Genomic DNA, 24,200 nt, shown 5'->3' on the forward strand with positions numbered 1-24,200 from the left:
ATGTGTAAACACATTGGGTTAATCCACAAGGCAGCAACACGAGTGAGGAGTTTTAAGTGCAGAGGAGCCGCCTTTAATTGTTTGCATAGTAAGATTGTGTATCTGCCTACTAGTGATTAATGCCAAGATTAGAGTGGCGTTGCTACTGCAGAGAGAGAGAGAGAGAGAGCAGAAGAGGAACAGCAGCCAAACATGACTTCATCTTCATTTCCTTAAAGCTTTTCATTCAGGAAAGTAGCCAAACAGAACAGGGGATTTATATTTGCCATTTTTAATATATTGTAATCTGTGGATTGATTTATGTGTAGTTATTTAATCACAGGATTTTGTCACTGACAAAAAGTTCAGTGTCCAGATGACTGTAAAGAGCATTGGCTACTTTAGGAGTTAAGTCTTTCAGTATGAAGAGCTTTGAATTTAAACTTGATCTCTGAATTGGGCCATTGGATTCAGGAGCTGTGTTTCAGTTGCCTAAAAGAGGAACTCACCAGTATTAGTCTTTTTACAGGTCTTGGGGAGTGCTGCTGCATATGTGACAAAGCTGTATAAAGTTTTTGTGGCCACAGAGGCAGCTGTGCAAAGTCTAATACATTGCCTCGGGTGATGTCACTTGAGTCCATGTGGGCTGGGTCTGAAGAGAAAGTATAAAAATGAAAAAACTCTTGGTTTGTGTATTTAGAAAATATTTCCACCACATGGCAGACAAGGGCTTAATCATCTCTGGCTGAAAATACGGCACCACCGCCTAGTCTGGCTTGACATTTTTTATCCAGTGACCACTCGTAGCCTTGCAATGATTTTGTCACACAGGACGGCCTGAAAAGCATTTTGCCTGTAGACTACAGTGATAAGAGAAAACTGTTAACAGCATGCCTCAAACAAAGTCACTTGTCACTTTTTGTGTTGTGAGATTTTTACACATGTATGTAAAACCTTCCTGAACCTTTAGAAGTGAGATTTGTTCTCGTGACATTTTCCCAATGCGAAATCTATGGGCCGAGTGGGAGCGTATGGGTGGGGGGCTGCAGGCCAGTTCCTCTAATACAGAGGTAATGGTGGCACTCGAAGACATTACACTATTGTTGTACCAGGCCGGAGAACATGGTGACAAAGCCTCCCACTGTTGTTGTGGTGATTCAGAAGTGATGCTGACTTTGCTTTCTGATACCTGAAAGATCATCTTGCATCAGCTACAGTGTTTGTAAATGCTTTCCTTAGGTTTTACACAGGTGAGCTCATCAGATGCTTTCATGGATATTGCTTGGTTTGTGTGATGGACTTCTTTTCCACATCTGTTTTGTTAAATGTAGGTTGTCTCTCACGTGTGAGAGGGTTTGGTCTTTGTGGAAACAAGCCAACAGGTGCAGTTGTATGTTAAGATCCTTATTTCCTGTTGCTCAAGTGCTTCAATTGGTTAAATGTTGGTTAAATAAACACATAAAGTGACAGACCTTGAGTTGAACATGGTTATTATCCCGAATGAAGGCAATTAAGCTTCAACTTTGGGTTGGAGTTTCAAGTGACTGATTTGCTCATCCTACCTTCAAACACCTCTGGACTCCAGTTGACCCTGCAAACAAAAGCATACAGTATGTGAAATATGACGACTACTTCACCTAATGTTGGGTTAGTGCTTATCTGCTCCCTTTCATTCCTGGTGTTGTTTACCTTCTTGAGCCAGATATGACTGAAATGCACGATGAGCCATAAATTCCCCTGACTACATGCTCACACACTGGAATTTACTATTTAAAACTGTTTGGGGAGGCTTTATCTTCTTTTGTGTCCATGCCAGAATGGAAGCTGAGACTTATTCACTGAAACACAGTAATGGAGACTTTGCTCTTTTACCCTTCACACCTTTACTTTCCCTGAATAAAGTTGAATTTTTGACTATATTTTGGACTACCCTGTCATTTTGAAGCCCTGACACTGGATGACAGTTGCTGTATGAAGTGAATCTGTGAGTGCAGCATCACTATTAGAACCCTTTTCCTGTGTGCTTCTGTTTAATCATCTTTTTTCCAACATTTTTCATCAATAATGAAAGCTTGGTGCTGTAAACTGTGCATCTTGTCTTTCTGAGATGATATCTGAGTTCACTAGGCACGACATAATACATTTCCTCATTTTTTAGCTCTTTGTGACATTTATACAGACCCACCAAGGTTTGGATTAACCATTGTAAAAAGAAAAGTTAGTCGATCAGAATGGAAAAAATTATGTACTGTAAACGTATGTGAAGAAAATTGTATAAACATATGCATTGTAGAAACAATGAATGCAAATAAGTTAGCTACAGCTATTGAATGAAGCTCATAACTCTCGAACTCAGTTGAATTGTTTTATTTTAGTTTGTTTTGCTTGTATGACCTTAGACATTTGCTGTGTTCTGTGTTTTAAAAGTTCTCATCAAACCCTGTAGGCAGTTATGTCCCGTTTTAAACTCTGCTGCCCAGCACCAAATGACAGACTGACAAAGCTGGTGAAGAAAGATAAACGCCCAGCAGTGAAAAACCAAGATGTTTTCTCATGAGTTGCAAAACGCAGCACTGCAAAGAAGGTTTAATGCTGAAATTAGTCATTACGTTACCAGAAACTTCACTTTGCATCTGCTGGATGTGTAAGTAAACTATTCTGTTTTGCTAAGACATTAGCTGTAGCAACTTCATCAGCCATATTTGGTGGCTGTGTAAAACACATCATACGCCCTCAGTAAATAAACTCTTACTCTGGACTTTATTACAGCTTCAGTTGAAAACAGAAATTTAAATCAGTTAGTGTTTGGATGTACTTTCAAATTGCTCATCAAAAAAACCTGCATAGAAACGCCAAAAATGCAAACTAATCTTGAAAGTTAGTTGCATTTTGCTTAATGTATACACCAAAGTGTAGTTTAAACTGACTTGAATAAATCATTATGTACAGTGCATGAACCATGTGACTTAAGTTTCTACTGAACAGACTAAAAATGGTGGAGCAATGCCGTGAATGTAACCTTCCTCTACACAAGAAATAAACAGCCTCTTTTCCATCATGGAGAATTAGTAACACCAGCCAAACCAGTTCCTAATATTAGCTAATGGCAGAGCTTGTTGGTCTGGTGAGCACTGGAGCTCCTGTTCCCTGGCATCAGAAACACCCTGTGTGAGTCAACCCAGGTCAACAGTTTCACCTCTCGGCATCTTCTCTATTGCTACCTGACCACACTTGCACACAGAGACACGCACACAGTTGCACACTAAATGCCATCCACCAAGAGCCCCCACCAATGCTGCATAGGATTAGTGTGTATTACAAGATTTCCCCCAACTGGGCAGGGTCAAGCAAGAATTACTGAGTCCCAAAAGTGTTGTTTTCCTCAGGCTGAGGTGGAAAGAACAGATGAAAGAGAATGATTGAGCACCATGTGCAGTATCTCTCAGATGAGTGTACAGTTACCTTGCTGTGTGCATGTCTGAGGTGAAACAAGGGTAAAATGTATAATATTGGCTGGCATGAATGCTAACCCAGTGGGCTGCATTCCCTGGTTGAGTAATGTGTAAAGGTAGCTACAATTGCCAAGTTATCTGTACAGGTGCTGGACTCTAGCTAAAGTAAGCAAGCAGCAAATTACACAAGCAGCTTATGTTTGTGTAGCAACTTGAGGTTAGTGGTGTAGCTGAAGAGTCTCATTAGTTTTTGAGTAGCTACTCTCCTCATCATGATTTAGTGATTACATAATATTAAGCCATATAGTATGTTTAGAGTTGCTTGCCTAGGGTTGTCCCAGATGACTGAGGGAAGGCTGCTCTGTTGTGGACACTAGTAGTATAGCCATATTCAGAGAGGTCTGAATTGAACTGTTTAATGGAATTTAATTGTTATAGTAATGCTATTACACTGTTATCTTCTGCTTGTTGGGTAAATTAATTCAGTCAGAGAGCAACATTCTTTTTTTCAGCTTTTAGCTATAATCGTTGGTGTATTCAACACTGTTCAGTCCCCTCTTGTCCTTCTGTTGTTAAAGCATGATATGTCTGAAGGCTCCTCCACCAGCCCTTGGTTTCTTTTGTCCAGCTGTGATGATTAACCCAGGGTTAATGGGAAATGGTATTTGTAAAAGACGACTAAAACTAGAAATACTGAAAAAAACCAAAACACTATTCTTATCTAAACACATACAGTATTATACCACTCTTCTAAACCTAAAACACCCAACATACTGTTGAGAAAGGCTCTGTTGCAAAAGTTCTTGGTCATTGTTCCACTGATCTTGCCGCCTTTATTTATATTTGAGTGCATAAAATAATAAAAGTAGATGGATTGATTATCTGAACTGCTTGATGAGTTACGCCATCCAGCTGATTGTCCTTCCTCTGCTGTGTCATATCCCTCATAACTGTCATTAGTCACTCATAAAAAGGTACCTCAGGAAATGAATGAATCACTTAGTCTGTTATTCACTGTACATGCTGGAAATGGCCAGGCGTTAGACCGTTGCAGTTAGGTGATCACATATAATACAGTCAAAATGGGAAGTTAAAAGTTCAGTATTTTTTGTCCGCCTCCAATATTGTGTATTTAACTTTAAGAAGTTTTCAAAAATTTGTGATGTATTCTTTGAAGGACGTGTGACTCTTTTTGGTCCTTGATAATAAAATCCTCAGTTTCATCTAGTCAACTAATGCATGACATGCACAAGCAACAACTGCAGACTTTGTAACAGCGTTGTTACAACTATGGCATTTTGCTCTGCTGAAAAATGAGGAATGCAAACAGGTCCAGCTGCTACTTTTCACTGTTTGTTTATCTCGCCATCCTGGTGCCAAGCCCTTATTTTAGTCTTAAACCGTACACATGAACACTGGTACCACAGGCTGGAAAAGAGGAGCACATACTGTTTGTACTTTGTCAGCCCATCTGTACAAAACAAAACTATCGAGCAGAGGATAGTGTTGATACAGTTTCTCATTTCCACTGGAACAGTTTGAGGCCAGAGTTTAGAGAGATTTGGTGGAGCCACATGAGTCTCACAGAGGTTAATGATCCGTGTTGTCAAAACGTATCTAAAGTCAAATAAACTTTCTTCTATCCTCGAGTTGGGTTTCTTGCTCCACAGAAGTGATTATAGATGTTATTGTAAAATGCATAGATTCATAACTTATGAATGAAATGTTCCTTATCCCCAGAATGTGGGTGAGGTTAAACCCGTGGTTCTCAAAGTGTGGGGCGCGCCCCACTAGTGGGGAATAAAGACATGACAGGTGGGGCACAATGAACAGAGAAAATTAGAAATGGGTCATTAATACAAGTAAATTAAAATAACATCAGTTCGGCGCCCAGGAGAAAAAAGTGGAACCATAGTGCAACAATAACTATTTAACGTCGGCATGTTAACTGCAGCGCAACAATATAAGGAAGCGTTCACAGAGAGGGTTAATACTGTACGTAGTGGGCATAATAACATAAATGGATAAATGTGTTACATGGACCACAAAAAAAGTAGGCGATTCAGTGCAAGCAGACAAAAAAAAAAAAACGACAGGTTAGTAGCCTTATCAACGAAAAAGCCAGCTGAAAAGAAAATATGATGAAGCCCATCTTGCGCTTGGATTCACGGTGGGAATGGTGGGGGCAGAGGACAGACCCATGTGTGTCTTGTGTCTTAAGCCGCTGGCAGCAGACAGTAAGAGACCCAACAAATTAAGAAGACATTTAGAGACAACACACCCCAGTCAATTGCTGAGCAGCTCATTCTCCCTGTAACTGTAGACATGGTGTCGATTATGCTGGATGAGACAAGTGCTGCAAAATTGAAAACTATCCCTCTGTCAAACGATACAGTTGCACTTATATTTTATCCGTTTTCAACTTAGTGTTATTTGATATTTCAATCAATTGTCAAATTGCCCAATTTCGTTATAATTTTTTGGCAAGTGGGTCTTGAAAATTTGCCCACCCTCTTAAGTGGGGAATGACAAAAAATGTTTGAGAACCATTAGGTTAAACTATAATTGTGCCAGCCTTCACAGCCACAGTACATCTGTGTAAAGCTCACAAGTTTGTGCCAATGATTTTGGTTAGTCACTTCACAGCAAGTTAATCAGAATTTCTAATTGCATCAATTTAAAAATGACCATTTTCAATCTGAATTTTCAGTCAAAAATAGTGAAAAATACTAAATTCGATGCTTTGCTTTTGTTTCAGCTTCTCACATGAGGTGATTTGTTGTTTTTCTGTGACATGCAGTACTGTAAACTGAACATCTTTTGGTCACACCAGACACTTGAAGGTGTCATCTTTTGACTCTTAGAAGCTGTGATTAGAAGTTTTTTATTTTTGATGCACAAACAATGAATTTGTTAATTAAGAACATAATCCACATTGTAACTGCTCAGGAAAAATAAAATCTAGTTGCAGCCTTACATCTGCGGAGATATAATTTATCATATGTGTTTTTTTGCAGTACCTAGAACCCTGTCTGCACATCTGACTGTACTATACTATGTATTTTGATTCAACTTGTCAGTCATCAGCAGCATGTCCCCTCACAAGCTCTTTATTCATGCTGGGATATGCCAGAGTTTGCAGGTGCCTCGTCAGTCTCACGCATGCACGCACACACACAGCCAGCACTTGCCGTCACACTTGACCAGCTGCCCTACTGCCCTGAACTACATCTGCATCAGTGTGTCACACTGAAATGGGATGAACAGAAAAGGCTTGTTCTGTATGAAGTAAAAATGATGTTGCTTAAAAGACTCAGAACAATGCATTTCTGTGTGTGACTTGGCCAGTTCTAACACATCTGTGTGCAATGTAAGACAGAGGACTTCAAGGGGACGGATTTCTGAGCACGGGCACAGCATTGGACAGAGGCCTGATGTTTGTTTGTGTCTCTTAGATATGGCTAAGTGGATTGACCTCCTTTCTGCCCTGACCACGTGGCTCAGGTTTAGTGTGTGGTTGTGCTAATTCACTCTCCTTGCCTGGCTGCATTGTCTTGGCTCCCTGTAGCTCAGGGCTAGCCTAGCACTGGACAGCTAACGCTTAACATGTGTGCCTACATGTGGGCGCATTGCTGATGAGACCACCTGTCCTGACTTTTGCTGTGCTGTGTGGACAGAGCTTTAAAGTGCCCATTAGAGGTTAACTGGAGTTTATATGCCTCACTGTATGAGACATGTACAGTATTTGTCATAAAACAGAGCTTTCTGCACCGTTATTGCCTCATCATACCCGTTTAATATCTTACAGCTTTAACAATGTGGGGTGAGGCATAGACAGTATGTATATGTATGAGTCATGTACAGTATTTGTCATAAAACAGAGCTTTCTGCACCGTTATTGTTAAAGCTGTAAGATATTAAACGGGTATGATGAGGCAATAACAGTGCAGAAAGCTCTGTTTTATGACAAATACTGTACATGCCTCATACATATACCGTACATACTGTATATGCCTCACCCAGTGAGGCAATCTTTCTACTACAAAAATTAGAATGACTATAAAAATCTTTAGAGATAATTCGTGAGATTTACCTTCTGATTGTGATTAAATTATAACAGGAGGCTGTGCAAATGTGAAAACTTTGTGACAAACACAGAACTGTCACCATTTCTGCTGAATTCTAACGTGTAACTGACTTAGGTCCAGTTACTTTCTTCATTGCTGTTAGTTTTGTTGCACATATCAAGCGTTAACGTCTCTGTAAAATGCAACCCTTGGGTTTTTGTGACTGGGAGGGAAAGGCAATCACAGACGCACAGCAGAGCAGAGAAGCAGAACTCAGTCTGCCTTACTTTTGTCATTGTCACTTATCTTAAAATATCCACAGACCACTGAAAATCTTTTTCCACCAGCTCAGCCAGCATGAGGCTAATGTAATATTACTGTAAAGTGGCATTGGTGCATAGTATCTGACAACTTTTACGAGTACAAGTCTTGGAGGGTGGTATCGAACCAATACGGGTGTCGGTATTGGTGCATCCCTAAGTGTAGTTCTTTTAGTTCTTTAAGTGTTTATTCGGTAAATATTCAGTGATGCTAGTAAGGACTAAATATGTAAACTTGTGTGAAGCACAGAAGGATAAATGGTAAATTTAAAATACACTTTACCAAGGCAGAAAGAGAAATTATAATCATTATAGACATTTACAAATTTATTTATTTTTTTTTTAAGATTTGTGATAATCTGAAGATCAAATTCCAATAAAGACCAGGATAACATAGTATGGATGCTGATTCAACATCCATACAATAAAGGCTTTATAGACTGAGTCTGGATTACTTCACAAACAAATTATAAAGCTTCAAACAAGGCTGTTTTTTTTTTTTTAATGCGTCTAATTGACGTTTGTATTATGATTTATCAAATGAACATGAAAACTGTGAAATATTTTGAATAGGCTTTAATTTGCAGAAAGTTCATATGGAAGATAACAGATTAGGAATGTTACAGGATTTATCTGTAAGGTCTGCTCACTATTTTTAACCTGATCAACCTGCTGTGGTCTTGTGTAATATATTCTCTACATTTTACATGAACAGAATTATACTTTTAAATCTCCCAAATCTGTTGAAGTGTCACTTTTGTTTCTGATTTTCACCAAAAATCCAGCAGAACCTGTTCTACTATCCAAATATGTAATTGATCCTTCTCGTTTTTCCACTTCTGATGTAATCATGCGCCCTCACCCTGCGTGCAGTCGGTCTGCTTTGTTAACTTGAGAAACCGGGAGAAGTGAGGCCGAGCCCAGATCTGTAATAATGATTAGCCTCAGCTTTGGACAGTTAGTGTATGGAGACTGATCAGATTATAAATACTTGAGAAGCGTGAGGTTTATATTTCTGTGGCTGAGTAATCCCTTCTCCCCCATGAAACCATTTTTCAGAGATCATGTGAGGAGCTAAGAATTCTGTCTTTCTCTCAAACATAAAACATTTAATTAAAGTAACTGTTTTGAGTGTTAAATACTGGGTCGATTCATTCTAAAGGACACTTTGTTACAGCCTGTGATACGATGGAGGATAAACATGTCTGTATATTTACCTTTTCTGGCCCATTTTAAGATTTAACTACAGATCTGTGAGTTAAATATTTTTATTCTGATTGATCCATTAATCATGTAGTTTATAAAATGTCAAACAGAATTATCAAATTAGTCTGTTTTGAGAAACACCTGAGACTTTTCAGTTTGAAAAACAGCTTAAATGATCAGAACAGTTTGTGGCTATATTTCTGTTCATCAGCTAATCAATTAATTAGCTACTGGTTTCAGCTCTGCACTGGACTCGTTCGCTCTTAGAGGAAAAAGGAAACGACTCATAAAGATTAGCCTATTTTGCTGTGTGAGTCTTCACACTATACATCTTTCAGTTATAGTTGGTCTCAACACTTTAGCCTTTGTTCTTTCCTGACTTTCCTTGTGTCTGAACACAGTAAATTGGAACGTGACGCCATGTTTTCCAGGACATCGGGCCCCCTCATCTCACTCCCCCTCACCATTACATTCCTTTTCGCTGTATGGCAGCCAGATTTGAGAAGCGGCTTTCTGTGCGTCCCACATTTCCTCTCATTCTGCTGATGTTTGGTCTGTCTTTGCTTTGCTCTAGTCTTTTTGAGGGCAAGTTTTACTTATTTCTTTTTGGCTGTATGGAATTACAACCACAGATTTACAGCTACGACAGCAATCTTGATCAAATATATTGTCATACTGAGTGTTATCAGTATGTGAACGGTTGCATAGAGTCACAACTCACAGGCTGACAATACTATGCACTCTGCATTGTATTGAGCTGCCGTAAATGTTGACGTACCTGATTGCATACAGTTGTTTAGTCAGAATGCAAAGAGTTGGATTAGGCTTTTTCTACTTTCCCAGAAATCTGCCACCATTCCATAAATGGCACACCACCACACCCAGCAAGAGACAACACAGACGTAGGTGAGTTTACAGTACAAAGCATAGGGGGGTTTGTATGAGATGCCTTTCTTTGTAACCTACAGTTGTTCTTGTTCAGCTCATCGCAGCTCATTGCATTTGAGCTCAGCTGTGCATTTCATGTTTCCTGTGTTGTCACACACAAAAATACTGAAGTAGTATTTTTTGAGGGTGGCAGCATGTTTACAGTGAGTCAGCACAGTAAGCCGCCCAGTCATTCCTTATCTGCAATAAAGATGACGTCCTCTGACTGCTTCCCTGTTGCACCTGATCTCCACTTTATATGGGCTTCTACTGACCCGAGTCTCTTTCTCAGTTTACAAGCACACTGGAAGTGAAACCCTGACATCTTTGTTAGTGATCGCAGTTTATTACATGTGTGGTAAAGCGGGTAATTAAGTATTTTTACTTAATTATGATTTTGAATGAAGAACTAAAATGTAAAATAAACTCCCTGCTCAGTGAAAATAAGTGGAAGGAGATTTTGAATCCGAAGCAGTGACGGGTTTTTTAAGCAACATGCTGGCACATAGAAATTAAATATTGACACGGGCTTCTGGAGTGAGTGGGATTAGTGTTTGCTCTAAAAGTTAGGCCTGTTTTCCTAATGGCCGAGCACATTTACTTAACGCTTGTCAAACACATCCACAGGGAGGCAAACTGACTTGGGTCACTCAACCCATTGTCATCATCAGATCACGGCGCCACCAAATCTGCTCCAGTACTGACAATATAATTTTCTCCCTGTATTTAACAAAGTATATTTAGTCAAGGAGAATTCAGTGCAACTGTGAAGCATTAGCATTTGAGTATCTCTCTTTACTGTAATAATGTTACACATGCTCTTCTATCTTTGTGAGGACACTCACTGACCTAATGCATTCCCTAGCCCTTTGCCCTAACCCTGTTGTACCTAGTCTAGGTGTTTCAGCGTTGGCACCTTCGTTCACTGATACCGTGAAAAACCTTGGAGTGATATTTGACAGTGGCCATAATTTTGATAAGCAGATCAGATCCATGGTTAAAACCAGCTTTTTTCACCTGAAACTCTTAACAAAGGTGAAGCCCTTCTTATCGCACGCAGATTTAGATAGCTTAACAACTAGAAACTCAGGTTTACTTTTCATTTATAGCATTATCTGTTTAATTTGTTTGCAGCAAGAAAAATCAGCCATTTCCCAAATGGTTTTCTACTACAGAAGAGCCAGTATGTCACACATTAAAAGCACTTGTACATTAGGAGCAAAAACCTATTTCCTAGGCTTGCACTTCCTCTGTTACTCTGACAAGGTGACCAGCAGAAACCACTAGCATGTGACTGACTCGCTCAGCCACAGCCATAAGTGAACCTAACATTATCCCTACCCACCCGTAAAAACAAACATTTTGAGTGAGAAGGACATGGATATGGGAGACTGGCATGTAAAGGCACTTTGCTGTGGAAGCTATTACATCATCAGAGGCTTATAAATGCTGCTACCCAACAAAGCCATTTTAATAACAGATCAGTCACTGTGTTATTAACTGACTAGAAACATCTGTCTGCCACACCTCCTTGTTTTTTGGCGATGTGGAATAACAACTATTGTCACCATCTGTGATCGTAAACGGACCACCGTTGGGTTTTGGACTGCCGGTAGGACAAACAAGACATTTGAATGTGTTGAACTTGTACTCGGTGACACGTTGATGGTAATTTTTCCACTGGTTTTTGGTATTCTACAGACCAGACTGTTGATTAAGAAGTTAATTAGCAGATTAATCAGTGGACAAAATAATGAAACTAAACGTGCGAGTGCAAGTGTTCACATCAACATCTTGTTCAGAAGTACTGATGAAAAGGCCTTTTGGTTCAGCCACACCCATGTCTGCAGTGCTGCAGAGATTAATCTGGAGCCTCTGACTATGCAGCGTAACTCATTGTATCTGTGTGTGGGTATATTGGTTTTCATACTAAAGCATGTGCATGTGGATCAATGATCAGGCCCGAAGGTCCTGTCGGCCAAGTCACACCCTCTTTTCCAGCTCACTTTAGCTTCTGGTTATTGTTTGTATGGGTTGTATTAATGTTGGCTGGAGTTGGTTTGTGTATTTAGTATACTGCATATATTGGATCAGCTTCAGCCATCGATGTGTTGTCATCTATGTGCTGTTGTCACATTGTCCTCAAAGGCTGAAGTTGACCTGCTCTTTTTAAAAGGTACCACAACCGTTACTTTATTTTCTTGAGTAATCAGCTAATCGTATAATCTATAAAATAAAAATAGTGAAAATACCCACTATAATTTCCCACAGCCCAATGTGACATCTTCAGGTATCTTGTTTTACTCAAACAATAGTTAAAAATGCCTGTTAGAACTTCTTAACATTTCAAAGTGACATGTGTTTGATTGTTTGTTCAATCAAAAGTCCAAAATTGAAATATCTTCAGTCTACTTTTGGAAAAGATGAAAGAAACCAGCGAACCACTCGTTTACATTTGCTGTAACTAGCCAATTTTGTGTTTTTGAAAGCAGTGTCTTTAGCAGTAAGTCAAAATCCTTGCAAATTAATTTCTGCCAATTGTCTAATAAAGCAACCATTTCAGCTCTAGGGGTGAAAATGGTTTCTTTTTCAGATTTTATTACATGTCCTCTGAGTTCGTTGCTCACTGTAGTGGGTGCAGGGGCCAGTCTGATATTTGACTCAACAAGCAGGTCTTGTTCCTCTCGGCAGAGTGACTCACAGCACTGAACTGTGCCTGTGGGCCGAGTGGAAGGAATGACAGCATTTGTGGCTGTCAAGCAGAAGCTTTTCTCCTACTGTTTTGGTAAAACCCAAAAACTGCAGAGGCTGGCTGACAAAGGCAGACAGTGAAGACATTTTGTGCAGATCAGCCTCCAGTCCTAGTAACAGTGGACGTGTCATACGCTTGGATATGCTGCGATTATCACTCCTTCTTGAACTACCACCACAAGGAATAATAATAGTTCATTTCTTTTGTTTCTCTCGAATATGTTAAAAGAATTGTAGGAGATGATCTTTTGGTGATCTCTGGTTTTGGTAATTTATTTAGTTTTACTTAAATCTTTATTTACATTTTTTTTTTTTTTTAGATAAAGAACTGCAGTTAGTGATGCTATTCATACTGTGAGTTATGATCACACAGAAAGATGTCCAGGGTTGACCTGCGCTGCAGTCCAGAATAGCTCACCCAGCCCTCTGTCATTCATGGCATTATTAAAGGCCTGTATTTGTTGGTATATGTCCCTCTTTTTTCTTTTATCGCTGAGTCTGAAACGCACTTGAAAAATCCAACAAAGTCCAGTTACAGCAGCATCATTTTACATATCATAGCCAAGTCACAAGAAAAAGTAATGGCACTGTTTACAATTTCCCAGTTCAACCAGTTATTAAAACACTGTTGTGATTACTTTTGTCACCATCACTTTGTATGTTTAGTGGCTATGTTCAACAAAGTGGTACACGTAAACAGTTCTTGTGATCTACACTTCTCTCTGTTTCTCAGAGTTTGGCTTTTTCTATCTTCCCCCTCCCTCCTGATTTTTTTTTTCACCCCTCTTTGCACCTCTCATTTACCTCATCTCATTACCACGAGGAAACACTGCACTATTGTCTACCCCAGAATAATGGTAAAGTTGGTTCTGAAACATGCAGGTTCTGTATGCTCTTTGTGTCGCTCTGGGTTTGAGGACATTAGCTTATGCGGGTCTTACATTTTTGGATCACACTAACCCCTTTCTCACACCTTTTATGCAACACTGGGTCAAAGGTTCAGTGTAAATTTTTTTTTCGTTGAGATTGTCACATGGCAGAAGAAGCAGGAATAATGAGGTGAATGACTGAAGCACAGCGCAGACTGTGCGTGCCAGTGTGAGAAATGACATTGCGTCAAAGGCATCTTGACAATGTTTGAAATAAATATCCTGTAAGGCAGCTGTGCTTCACAGAAAAGCGAAGGGCCTCTGCTGCAAATACTCACCCCACACAGAAAAGTCAGTCCAGCATTGTAGTTACACTGCAGAAAAATGCTCTCTAGCTTCTTTTTGGAAGAATGCATAAAGACCTGCCCTCGTAATGTTATGGTTTTAGGACTTTCCTACTACTGTTTGGTCTATCAGTACCAAAATAGTGAAAAGGGCTCATTAAAATTCACCAGAGTCCAAGATAATGTCCTCAAATTGTGTATTTATGTTCTTTGAGTTTCACTGCTGTGCAAGCTTTGGGGACAGAAAATCTGTTTGGTGATGATAGTCTAAAAATCCAAAGGTATTGAATTTATTTTAATAGATTATATTTAATTTTCAGAGTTTAGTTCTTTGGGGTCCTGAGCATCTGGGACTGGGAAATTCCCAGTATGGGTAATGCCCCATTTCAGTTTCCGACTGTGCTGAAATGTCACTTCCCTGCTTGTGGACAGCTGAGCCTAGTCATCAGCATCTCTACTTTTAGCCATGTCTTACAGAACTCTGGACACACACACACAAAAACAACCAACTTTTTATCGTCTGCCTGTTGACATGAATACGCTGTCTGTCTGGGTGTCTTAAAAATGTGCAGATATACAGTATACAACTATCCTTGTTGTCCTACAGGTTGACATTAACAGTCTTTTAAAACAGGCTTAAAACCTTGTTGTTTCTTTCACCTTCTATTGTTTGTTTTCACTTTTTACTGCATGTCAAGATTGACTAACTTTATATATAGTATTAAAATAACTTCTGGGAGAGAATAGTGGCTGTAGAAACAGAACCTATCTAGTTTCAGTTTAGTCTGGATATTCAAAGTTTTTCATATCAGTTACAGCGCCATATGAACTGATTTATTTTTAGCAGGCTATTACATTGAATTAGCCTGTTTATTACTGTAATAGAAGTATGCATGCATCACTGCATTTGAAAATAAATTCCAATTAGAGTACTATGATTAGATTCCAGACATGGTGGGCATGCTGAAGTATTTTTGAGACACCCACAGTTTGATGAAGCAGTAATGTGAGATTTGTGTTTAAGCAAATACTGAATAAATCTCTTATTGTTTAGAGTAAGTGAAGTTCTCTGAGGTGTTTTCTGCCTCCTTCCACTTATTTTCACTGAGCAGGGAGTTTATTTTACATTTTAGTTCTTCATTCAAAATCATAATTAAGTAAAAATACTTAATTACCCGCTTTACCACACATGTAATAAACTGCGATCACTAACAAAGATGTCAGGGTTTCACTTCCAGTGTGCTTGTAAACTGAGAAAGAGACTCAGGTCAGTAGAAGCCCATATAAAGTGGAGATCAGGTGCAACAGGGAAGCAGTCAGAGGACGTCATCTTTATTGCAGATAAGGAATGACTGGGCGGCTTGCTGTGCTGACTCACTGTAAACATGGTGCCACCCTCAAAATGATGCAGGGAATCCTGTGGTGAGTCAGCAGCATTTTCTCAAGGTTTCTCTCTTCATCAGAAAGAAAGTTTATCTGGTCTGGCATTTTTGAAATGTTCAGCTGTGACCTTCGTGTGCAGTTTTAATCTATTTGTGTAAATGCACAGTGTCATATACACCAATTAGCCATAACATTATGACCACTGACAGGTGAAGTGCTCTTCCTGACAGTAGAATTATGGAAGCAAATGGATTCATAGAAGGTGCACCGTGAGCTGCAGAGTGACATGAGCGCCAACCAACAGCCACATTGGCTCCTGTGCACACGGTGTTAGGCAGGTGGTCATAATGTTATGGCTGATCATTGTGTAATTTGCTGTTAAGCTCTGTTTCACTGTTTTCAGGCAAGAAAACACAAACTTCAATATTGGTGTTACTTCAAGTGTTGGTTGAAGTATTACAATGTCTCACTGTGTGATGAGAACATTTTCCTACCCTTATGAGTTCTTTGGATTAATCTATGGATTAATACAGATGACAAGTGAAGCCTATGTCTTTGCTCTTGGAAAGCTCCACCTTCTGTGTTCCTGACTGTTTGGATACAGAAGTTTGGTACCTGGTGTTACATTACTGCTAATGTCTTCACAATTTTCTCCCTAATATTGGCTCACTTTTCAACACGGTACAATGATTGCTCTACCGGAGAGTATGAGAGCCTCCTTCTTTCAGTGCTCGTACACAGGTTTACAATTTATGGATGGGAACTGAATTCACTAATTTCATGGCTTTCTAAAGTTTGTGGTTTCTTTATGTCTGAGGGGCTTTTGTTACTTGGAATTGTGGCCTTTTTCCACTCATCTTCTTTAATTCAGAGAGCTTTGTGTTATTAGAGATGCCTCTGATAGCTGAGGAGTCCTGGAGGTAATTTTTCTATCATGCCTGACTTTCTCTGTGACTAATGTTCACTTCCTTCGTGCTAACTCAGGAGGACTTTGTGGTTGAGCCAAAAAGTTCAGGCAACCACTGCACTGATCAAATGGCCTATACTTTTTCTAATTAGATTTTTTTCCCCTCATTGTTCTCCTGTCTTTGTCATGCACATCCTTGTCAGCTGTAGTTTAGTGATTTCCAGCCTTTTTAAGGAAGCACTTAACAATCCTCTGTGATTATGGTGGAGCATTGAGAAGCTTCAGGTATATACCACTGATAACATGGTAGGGCTACTATGTTACATTAAACTAAGATCATGAACATGACAAACATTATATAATTTAAAAAAACAAGCTACAGTGTGTTCATTGCTCCTATTGTATGGAAGAGAAGCGGGCTACCTCTTAAAGGTTTTACTGACATTTAAACTTGTACGTCCCCTAACACATTTTCGAGCAGTGTTTTGACAGGAGCAGCTGCTGCCAGAACCCACATCCCACTGTGGTGGGAAGCACGACTGAACTGCCCTCTGTGATTTAACAACCACAGTGATCAGAGTCCACTCTGGCCATCATGACATCGTGTGAGATTACAACGGTGATGGTTGTGAATTAGTCTCTGGGGAACGTCATCTTCCTGTACATGCTGTGACATATCCATGAGGCACGTTGGGCCGAGTCACTCGCTCTTTTACTTGATCACTGACATCCTGTCCACATACTGTAGTGGATGATTCAGCCTGGTAAAACGGATGTGAATCCACAGAGCTTAAACGAGGAGTGCCTCTTTGAGTAGCCAGTGGATCTCACATAAAAGAAGGAATGGTAAAGTTTGGTGCAATTAGATGCAATTTGCAGTCAGCCACTCAAAAGAATGCTGTTTTTATTTCATAGCCCATTCATGTAACTTCAGACAAAGCATTTCTCTGTGTATTTTTGGACTGTGCTGTCACATGACTTCTACATAACCCGGCACGGAAATCCATTTGTAACCCCAAAGCAGGTGATGACTTTGGAAAAAGATAATCCCATTTTGAGTTAAATCAAGCAGTCTTTTGTCTCTGTTCTCTGAGCACATCACTTGACCCCTACATCCGCTTGCATACACCCAGCTCCCTACAGGCACATCTGAGGACGTTTGTTTTCCTGTTTTCTCTTCTCTACACTCCTTTCCTGAAAAAGCTGTTAATGCAGTCATCTTCATGATTTAAAGTCATGTCTCTGCGCCACACTAGATGGCTCAGAGTATACAAAGGCAGACAAAGATTCATTTATCTCGCAACAGACAAAATTGACACATTCTGAACAAAATGTCTTTGAGTAGCACGGAGCAGGTCTCAATGATTTCTTAGAAAAGAACAAATAAAAACTGTGAGCTAAACTAGGGTTTTCTGGGGACCAAAACCAAGTTGCAACCTCCGAGGCTGAGAAATGAAGCCGTTGTGGAAATGTTAAAACCTTTGCTACGGTGGAAGATTAGTGGATTTTGCCAGCCCAGGTGTCAGCACTCAGTCATTTACTGGTGCCATCACATTTTTTCACATTTACATACGTGTTTCTCTTTCATATGCAATAAAACTCAGGATGTCTCTAGTCACAAAAACCAGTGAACTGCCAGCTACCTTGCAGGCCTATAGCAAATTATGCACTTGCAAGAGCATGAGTCGGAAGGGAAAAATATACTACTGCCACTCTAAATAGTAGAAGTAGAAATGCAGGCTTGACCAAACATATACAGTACTGAGAAAAAGACACCAAACCTAAACACAATAACTTAAGTTACTTTTATACAGTTATTAGCATAAAAAAAGACACATTTGGAATATGACAGGTGGTGACAACAAAGTGGACGGAGAAGTGAAGTGCTCAAGCATCATTGGGATTGGTAGCTCCTTTGACAGAAGCTATCAAAGAAAAACTTGAGTTAACTTTCTTGCAACAGAAAAAAACTGATTTTTTTTTTAAAGCCACAATTTAAAGGAAATTTAAATCAGAATTTGACACAACTGAACAGTTTCTCCAGATGTTAACATGAGGATAGACTTGACTCATCAGACTTGTGGCATCCTCTCTGTCTCCCCTGTTCTGGACGACTTTGACCGAGCATGCAGTCAGACACATTACACCCAGAACCCACTGGCACCATCTCAAGTCTGTCATTGGTCTGCCTTTGGCTCAGCCTGTGGTCTGTAGCCAAGAATAATAATGTTGACCCACTGTAGTGACTGAAGTTGTGCAGTTCATGTCTGTACAAACAATTTTAGCTCTAGTGTCCCTTTGATTCTTTGTTCCCATTTGAAATGGAAAGAAAATCCACCCTCAGTTACTCATCCACTGTGTTAGGAGTTGTATTAGTTATTTTGTCATGACCTGCTGTGATTTTTGTGTTTAGGTCTTCCCACTTCAACTCAACCTACCCTGTCTTCTTGCATTTAAGTTAGTGAGTTACACTGTGGCTCTTCCAGAATAACTGTTGACCACTCACATACAGTACTAGAAGGGTCAAGAAGAAATATGTATTGTTGTGGGTTGTTTGTGTAGGTGGAAAGAGCAAGAGTGCAGTAAAATAATTGTTGCAGTTGAAAACAAGTTACTGAAAGCACAGCTTGTCTTGTGGTTGCTTTGCATGCAGGCCTATTTGGGGTTACCTTGGGTGAAAAACAGATTGCTTACCGATTGTGTGATGATCTTGTCTGTTGACAAGTTGCTATCAATTGCTCTGTTGTTTGTCCGCAAGACAGCCCTGGGCCATGTTCACACAGGGCTCACTTTGTGTGGAGAAATCATAGCCCTTCACTTTGCTGCAACGTAACTGGACATCACCTGACAAGGCGCAGGTTCAGCCAGTCCCATACATGCACGTGTCCCTGGGGAATTACTTTGCCATGTGAATGGCGTATTTCTGCTGTTTCGCTGGGGGTTGTCCCAAAGATGAAACATTTGCCCCCGTCATAACTTCGTAGAGTTGTGCAATCCTGTCTGTGGATTACTAACCACTGTGTTGTGTTTTGGTGTCTAATAAGCTTTAAACAAACGTGTTCCTCAACTGGACTTCACAGATTGTATTTCAGTCTCACCGGTACCAGTGGTGGAAGAAGTACTCAGTCTTTACTCAAATAAAAGCAGCAATACCATAGTGTAAACATTCTCTGTTACATGTAGAAGTCCTGCCTGCGGAATTTACTTAGGTAAAGTATTAGCACCAAAATCAAAAACTACTCCTTATCCAGAATAGCACACTTCACATTGATGTGTATCGTCTTATTGGATTATAATTACTGACACATTGAGTACATCATGCTTAATGTTGCAGATGGTAAAGGTGGAGCTAATTTGAACTACAGTAGCTTATATGCTTATAATTTGAAGCTGGATGCTGGATAGCTTGTGAATTTCCCTCCAGGTATCAATAAATTCTTATTATACAAAATTTTGCTCTAAAAACTAAGTAATAACTATAGTTATCAAATAAATGTCTTGGAGTAAAAAGTACAATTTTTGCATCTAAACTGTAGTGAAATTGAAGCTTGAAGTAGCTGAAAATGAAAATACTAAAGGTAGATATGTCAGTTGTACTTAAGTACAGTACTTGAGTAATTGTACTTGCGTTCCACCTCTGACTGACGAACCAAGGCAGAACCTGTTTCTTCCACACAAGAGATTGTTAAAACGGTCTCTGTGTGAATATGGCCTTAATGTCTCCGAGCCTACGGCCAGTGTGACCGACATGTCTGGCAATTTCTTTTTCTTGTCTTTTCTTTATTTTCTTTTTTTTTACAGTATTCTTGGAAAATGAAATGATGGGATTTTCTTAGTCATGACAGTAACTAATCAGTTTAGAGACCTCATGACTGCTGGCTCCCCCTATTGATTTATTTCACTTTATTTTCCATGCATTAACATGTTGTGCTGCTTAAACATCTGGCATGCTAGTAAGAACCTCCATTCCTTCCAGAGGCCAGTCATACTGTAAGTTTCTCTTGTGAGATTTGTGTTTTATTGCCGCTGATATGTAGCGAGCCAAGTTTAGAAAGAATACACACTGTCGGCTGTAAAAATGTCTTCTTCAACTATGTATCTTTTTTACACAGACCAGGTGGCCTAATCCACAGTGCTTGAACATAAATCAGCTCTCACTATTCTAGTTGTTCCACATTCTGCTTCCTCTTGGTTCAGTACCACATGCTGAATGTTAAGCCACTGGAAAAAAAAAAAAAAACACCGACAGGTCCAATATCTGATTTGTCTAACCCGTGTTCCTAACTTTGTGTGTGAGCATTTTGTTGTGATGAGTGCTTTAGTGCTGGACTTATTGGTTGTCCGTTCAAGAAGTTCTTGCCATTAACTGCAGGGACCCTAACTGATAGTAGTCTGTCCTTGTCTGACCTGTGGTTCCTAGACCACGCAGGTCAGCCAGTTCAGACACAGCTGCAGCGTTGAACAGAATACCAGTTTCTCTGAACAGAACACATTTCTTGATGTGAAGCGATTGTCACGGTTCTTCGGTTTGACCTTGTGTCGCTCTGTCTTTGTCCAGACGGCAGAGCTGAATATGTTTTTCCACAGCACCTGCCCATTTTAATGATTTGTTCTGCTTGGTGAGTCATAAATTAAGGGCGAGTTCATTGTAGTGGTCCAGTTTTTTTTTAGCTAATCTCTGCCAGTATTAGAAAGAGCTAATATACTGGGTTCTCCTGGGCCCTGCTTGCCGACTGCATATGGTGCGATGAGCTTTGTCCGTAGACGTAGGGATAGGACAGAGATCATCCAAACCTTATGTACAGACAGGTGACAAAAGGAAGACCCAACATAAAGCTTCTCAGTACGGTATTGGGCCACTAGAACAGAACACGGAATGAGAGTGAAACGTAGTTAAGTAAAGAAAAAAGCTTGCCACTTTCCCTTGCACAGCTTTGACTTGTTACAGCTGTAAGAGGGAACCATGAGTTCATTCTATTTATTTATTTGTTTTTTGTTTGTGCCTATCCTCTATAGCAGCAGCACTGCTAGCCAATTATGGTCCACCAGGAAACAAAACACTATGATATTATTGAAAGTGAAATTCAACAATGTACGGGGTCAAGGAGTACATTCAGTGTCATATGCAAATTTGTGCATTAAGAATAGTTGAAGTCACCGCCTTCCACTAGCATGCTTGTGTAAGTGGAACTGGTGAAGGGAGGGGTCGGGGAGGCATGGTTTCCCGTTCTGTGGACGCACCTCTCAGGGCAGCTCAAAGTGATTCACTGAGAAATGTGTTTACTTGTGGAAGAACGACAAGTAACTAGAGGGTTTATATAAGGCAAACTGCTTCCCCTCCAGTCAGTCACACAACATAAACGGAGTCATGAGGGGAAATACTGGACTGTCATAATAAGGCACAACCATTACACGTGTTCCACATGGCCACATGGATCCCATTACTCACTGAGGAGCTTTTTTCCATCAGTCCAGCTTGCCTGGCTCCTCATCCACACTCTGGCAGTTTGTCCAACTCTAACTTGAATTGATCCTAAAACCATGTTATTAATCTGCCTCAGAGTGATTCTGTTTCAAACTGTGTAAGAGGAAGAGCTCGCTCTGCACCATCCAGGCTGATTCATGACCATGTTTGGCACCAGGCCAAAGTCTTTGTGTGGGTGATCCACAAACATATGGTACTAACCTGTGTGTGAGATATGTAATATGTGGCTTCTTGTCATTTCTTTTGCCCAGTGTGTGCTGTTTTTATCTTACCACATCTTCTTTTGTGTCCCCTCCAGGCATTTGGGAATGCAAAGACAGCCCACAATAACAACTCCAGTCGCTTTGGCAAGTTCATTCAGGTGAACTACCAGGAGAGTGGCACTGTGAGAGGGTAAGGAAGCAGAAGCCAATGCTTTTCATTTACTGAAAAAGTATGTTTTGAAGATAACTGTTTTTGTTGTACTTTTCAGAGCATATGTTGAGAAATACCTCCTGGAGAAATCAAGGCTGGTGTATCAGGAGCACAATGAGCGGTGAGCACTTCGCAAAAGAAGTAGATCCTTATTGAAACCTTAGAAATGCAAAATACACATACCTGGTTTTGTTAAGCCGGAGGTGGCATTTACCGGTTGCCTGACTTCTGGGCAATGAAATTAAAAGTGTTATTTAATGGCAAAGTTGGAGGTAATAAATTTAAAAAAGTTGACAAATTACAAAATGTTGGCCTCCAGATTTCTGACGCACAACTTTCTCAAAAACACCGTCATCTTAACAAGGTTTACTGCCGCTCTTCTGTGTGCATTGATCCAACATGAATTATGTTCTGCTTGTATTAAAAGAATTTTTGCAAATTCTTATTTCTGAAATGAGCATCAAAATGTTTTAATAAGCCATACTTCGATGGATTGGCGAACTGTCCAGGGCGTACCCCGCCTTCGCCCGATGGCTGGCCGGGATTGGCTCCGGCCCCCCCGTGACCCCGTTCAGGGACAAGCGGTAGAAAATGAATGAATGAATGAATAAATATGGGTGATTTCAACAAACCTTTTTGTGTCAACCTTGGCAATTCTAGTACAATTTTGTATGGTGACTAATATAACATTTGACTTTTCTTAAGGCATTATTATTTATTCAGAAAAATAAACTGTGCTGTCAGCAAGTATAAAACAAATGGAGGGAATTTTGGCAGAAAACGTACATCTGAATTCACTCAAATCAAAAAGGCTGTTGTGTGAGTTGTCATGTGAGTTGAGCTCCAAGTTGGGCTGACACTAATGTGTTGGACTGGCAGGTCAGAGTGGACCCCCCTGTGTTAGCACCGTCTTATTGAGATCGCTGAGTCCAGGTCATTAAAAGTTTGAATGAGTGTGTGGTATGTGCGTTCCAAGAAGACCTTGATCACACAGCCGCTGTGCACGTTTGACCTCCAAACTTTATACACTGCAGCTAGATACTGTCATAGAAAAAGGTCAAGCCTACAGTACATGCATATACACCTGTACATCCAAACAAATTGTGATACCTGAGCCATCTTTATTGTTTTGTTGTTGCAGCCACATTATCATTGTGGCTCTAAGTATTTCAGTACTGCTCCATCAGTCCAACACACTTGTCTAATGAGTCATTGTGCTGTATAACATGATATACAGTAGAATATCGTACAGTATAGTACAGCAATATACAGTAGTAATGAATGTAGTACATGGAGTTGAAATCGGAAGTTTACATACACTTAGGTTGAAGTCATTAAAACAGATTATTTTTTTGCCACTCCACAGATATCATGAACAAACTTGTTTTGGCGAATCCATTAGGACATGTACTTTATGCATGACATGTTTATAGGATTAAATGTCAGGAGTTGTGAGTTTAATTGTATTTGGCTAAGGTGTATGTAAACTTCTGACTTTAATAGTATGAGTAAGCTATACAGCAGTTTATACTAATATACGGTAAGCAGATAATGGTAAAGATAGCGGTCTAATAGTGGAATTAAGAATATTGGATTATTTGTCACTTAACGTGGCAGACATACTGACCCTCTCTACATCATGACTTTGGTGATCAGCTAACATTGTTTTTTGAGCCTGACACATGGATTAATGAGGATTTCTTTAAAATAGAGGACTGAATTCCCATTGTCATTTTCTACAGGGTGGGCCATGGAAAAGTAGTCCGCCTCCAATACCAGTGCCGCGGGCAATACGGGTACATGGGCTACTTTTCCGTGGCCCACCCTGTAGTTTGCACTCAGTTTCTAGTTGAAGTAATACTAACATTGCATGCTTACATGCTAATGCTACCTTGTTGACATTCTAACATGATGAACATATATATGCCTCTTACATGACTGTGTTAAACCTTTTTGTTTTTTTTAGCAACTACCATGTGTTTTACTACCTGCTGGCAGGAGCGAGTGAAGATGAGAGGACAGCCTTTCACCTCAAGAAGCCTGAAGAATACCATTACCTCAGTCAGGTGGGACCTTCAAAATCAGCTACAATAAGC

At 39.9% G+C, this 24,200-nt stretch overlaps 1 protein-coding gene across 6 annotated transcripts in view; it reads left to right on the top strand.

The window, feature by feature from the left end:
- Window positions 1-24,200, top strand: part of myo9aa (myosin IXAa) — a 91,825-nt gene that overhangs the window by 24,510 nt on the left and 43,115 nt on the right. For all 6 annotated transcript variants that reach the window (XM_020605687.1, XM_020605692.1, XM_020605688.1 and 3 more), the window contains exons 3-5: window positions 21,989-22,083; window positions 22,163-22,225; window positions 24,071-24,170. In XM_020605687.1, coding sequence (XP_020461343.1) covers window positions 21,989-22,083; window positions 22,163-22,225; window positions 24,071-24,170 — 258 coding nt within the window. The remainder of the gene's footprint in view (window positions 1-21,988; window positions 22,084-22,162; window positions 22,226-24,070; window positions 24,171-24,200) is intronic.

This window comes from Monopterus albus, unplaced genomic scaffold (assembly GCF_001952655.1).
Source record: "Monopterus albus unplaced genomic scaffold, M_albus_1.0 scaffold72.1, whole genome shotgun sequence".
Lineage (NCBI taxonomy): Eukaryota > Metazoa > Chordata > Actinopteri > Synbranchiformes > Synbranchidae > Monopterus > Monopterus albus.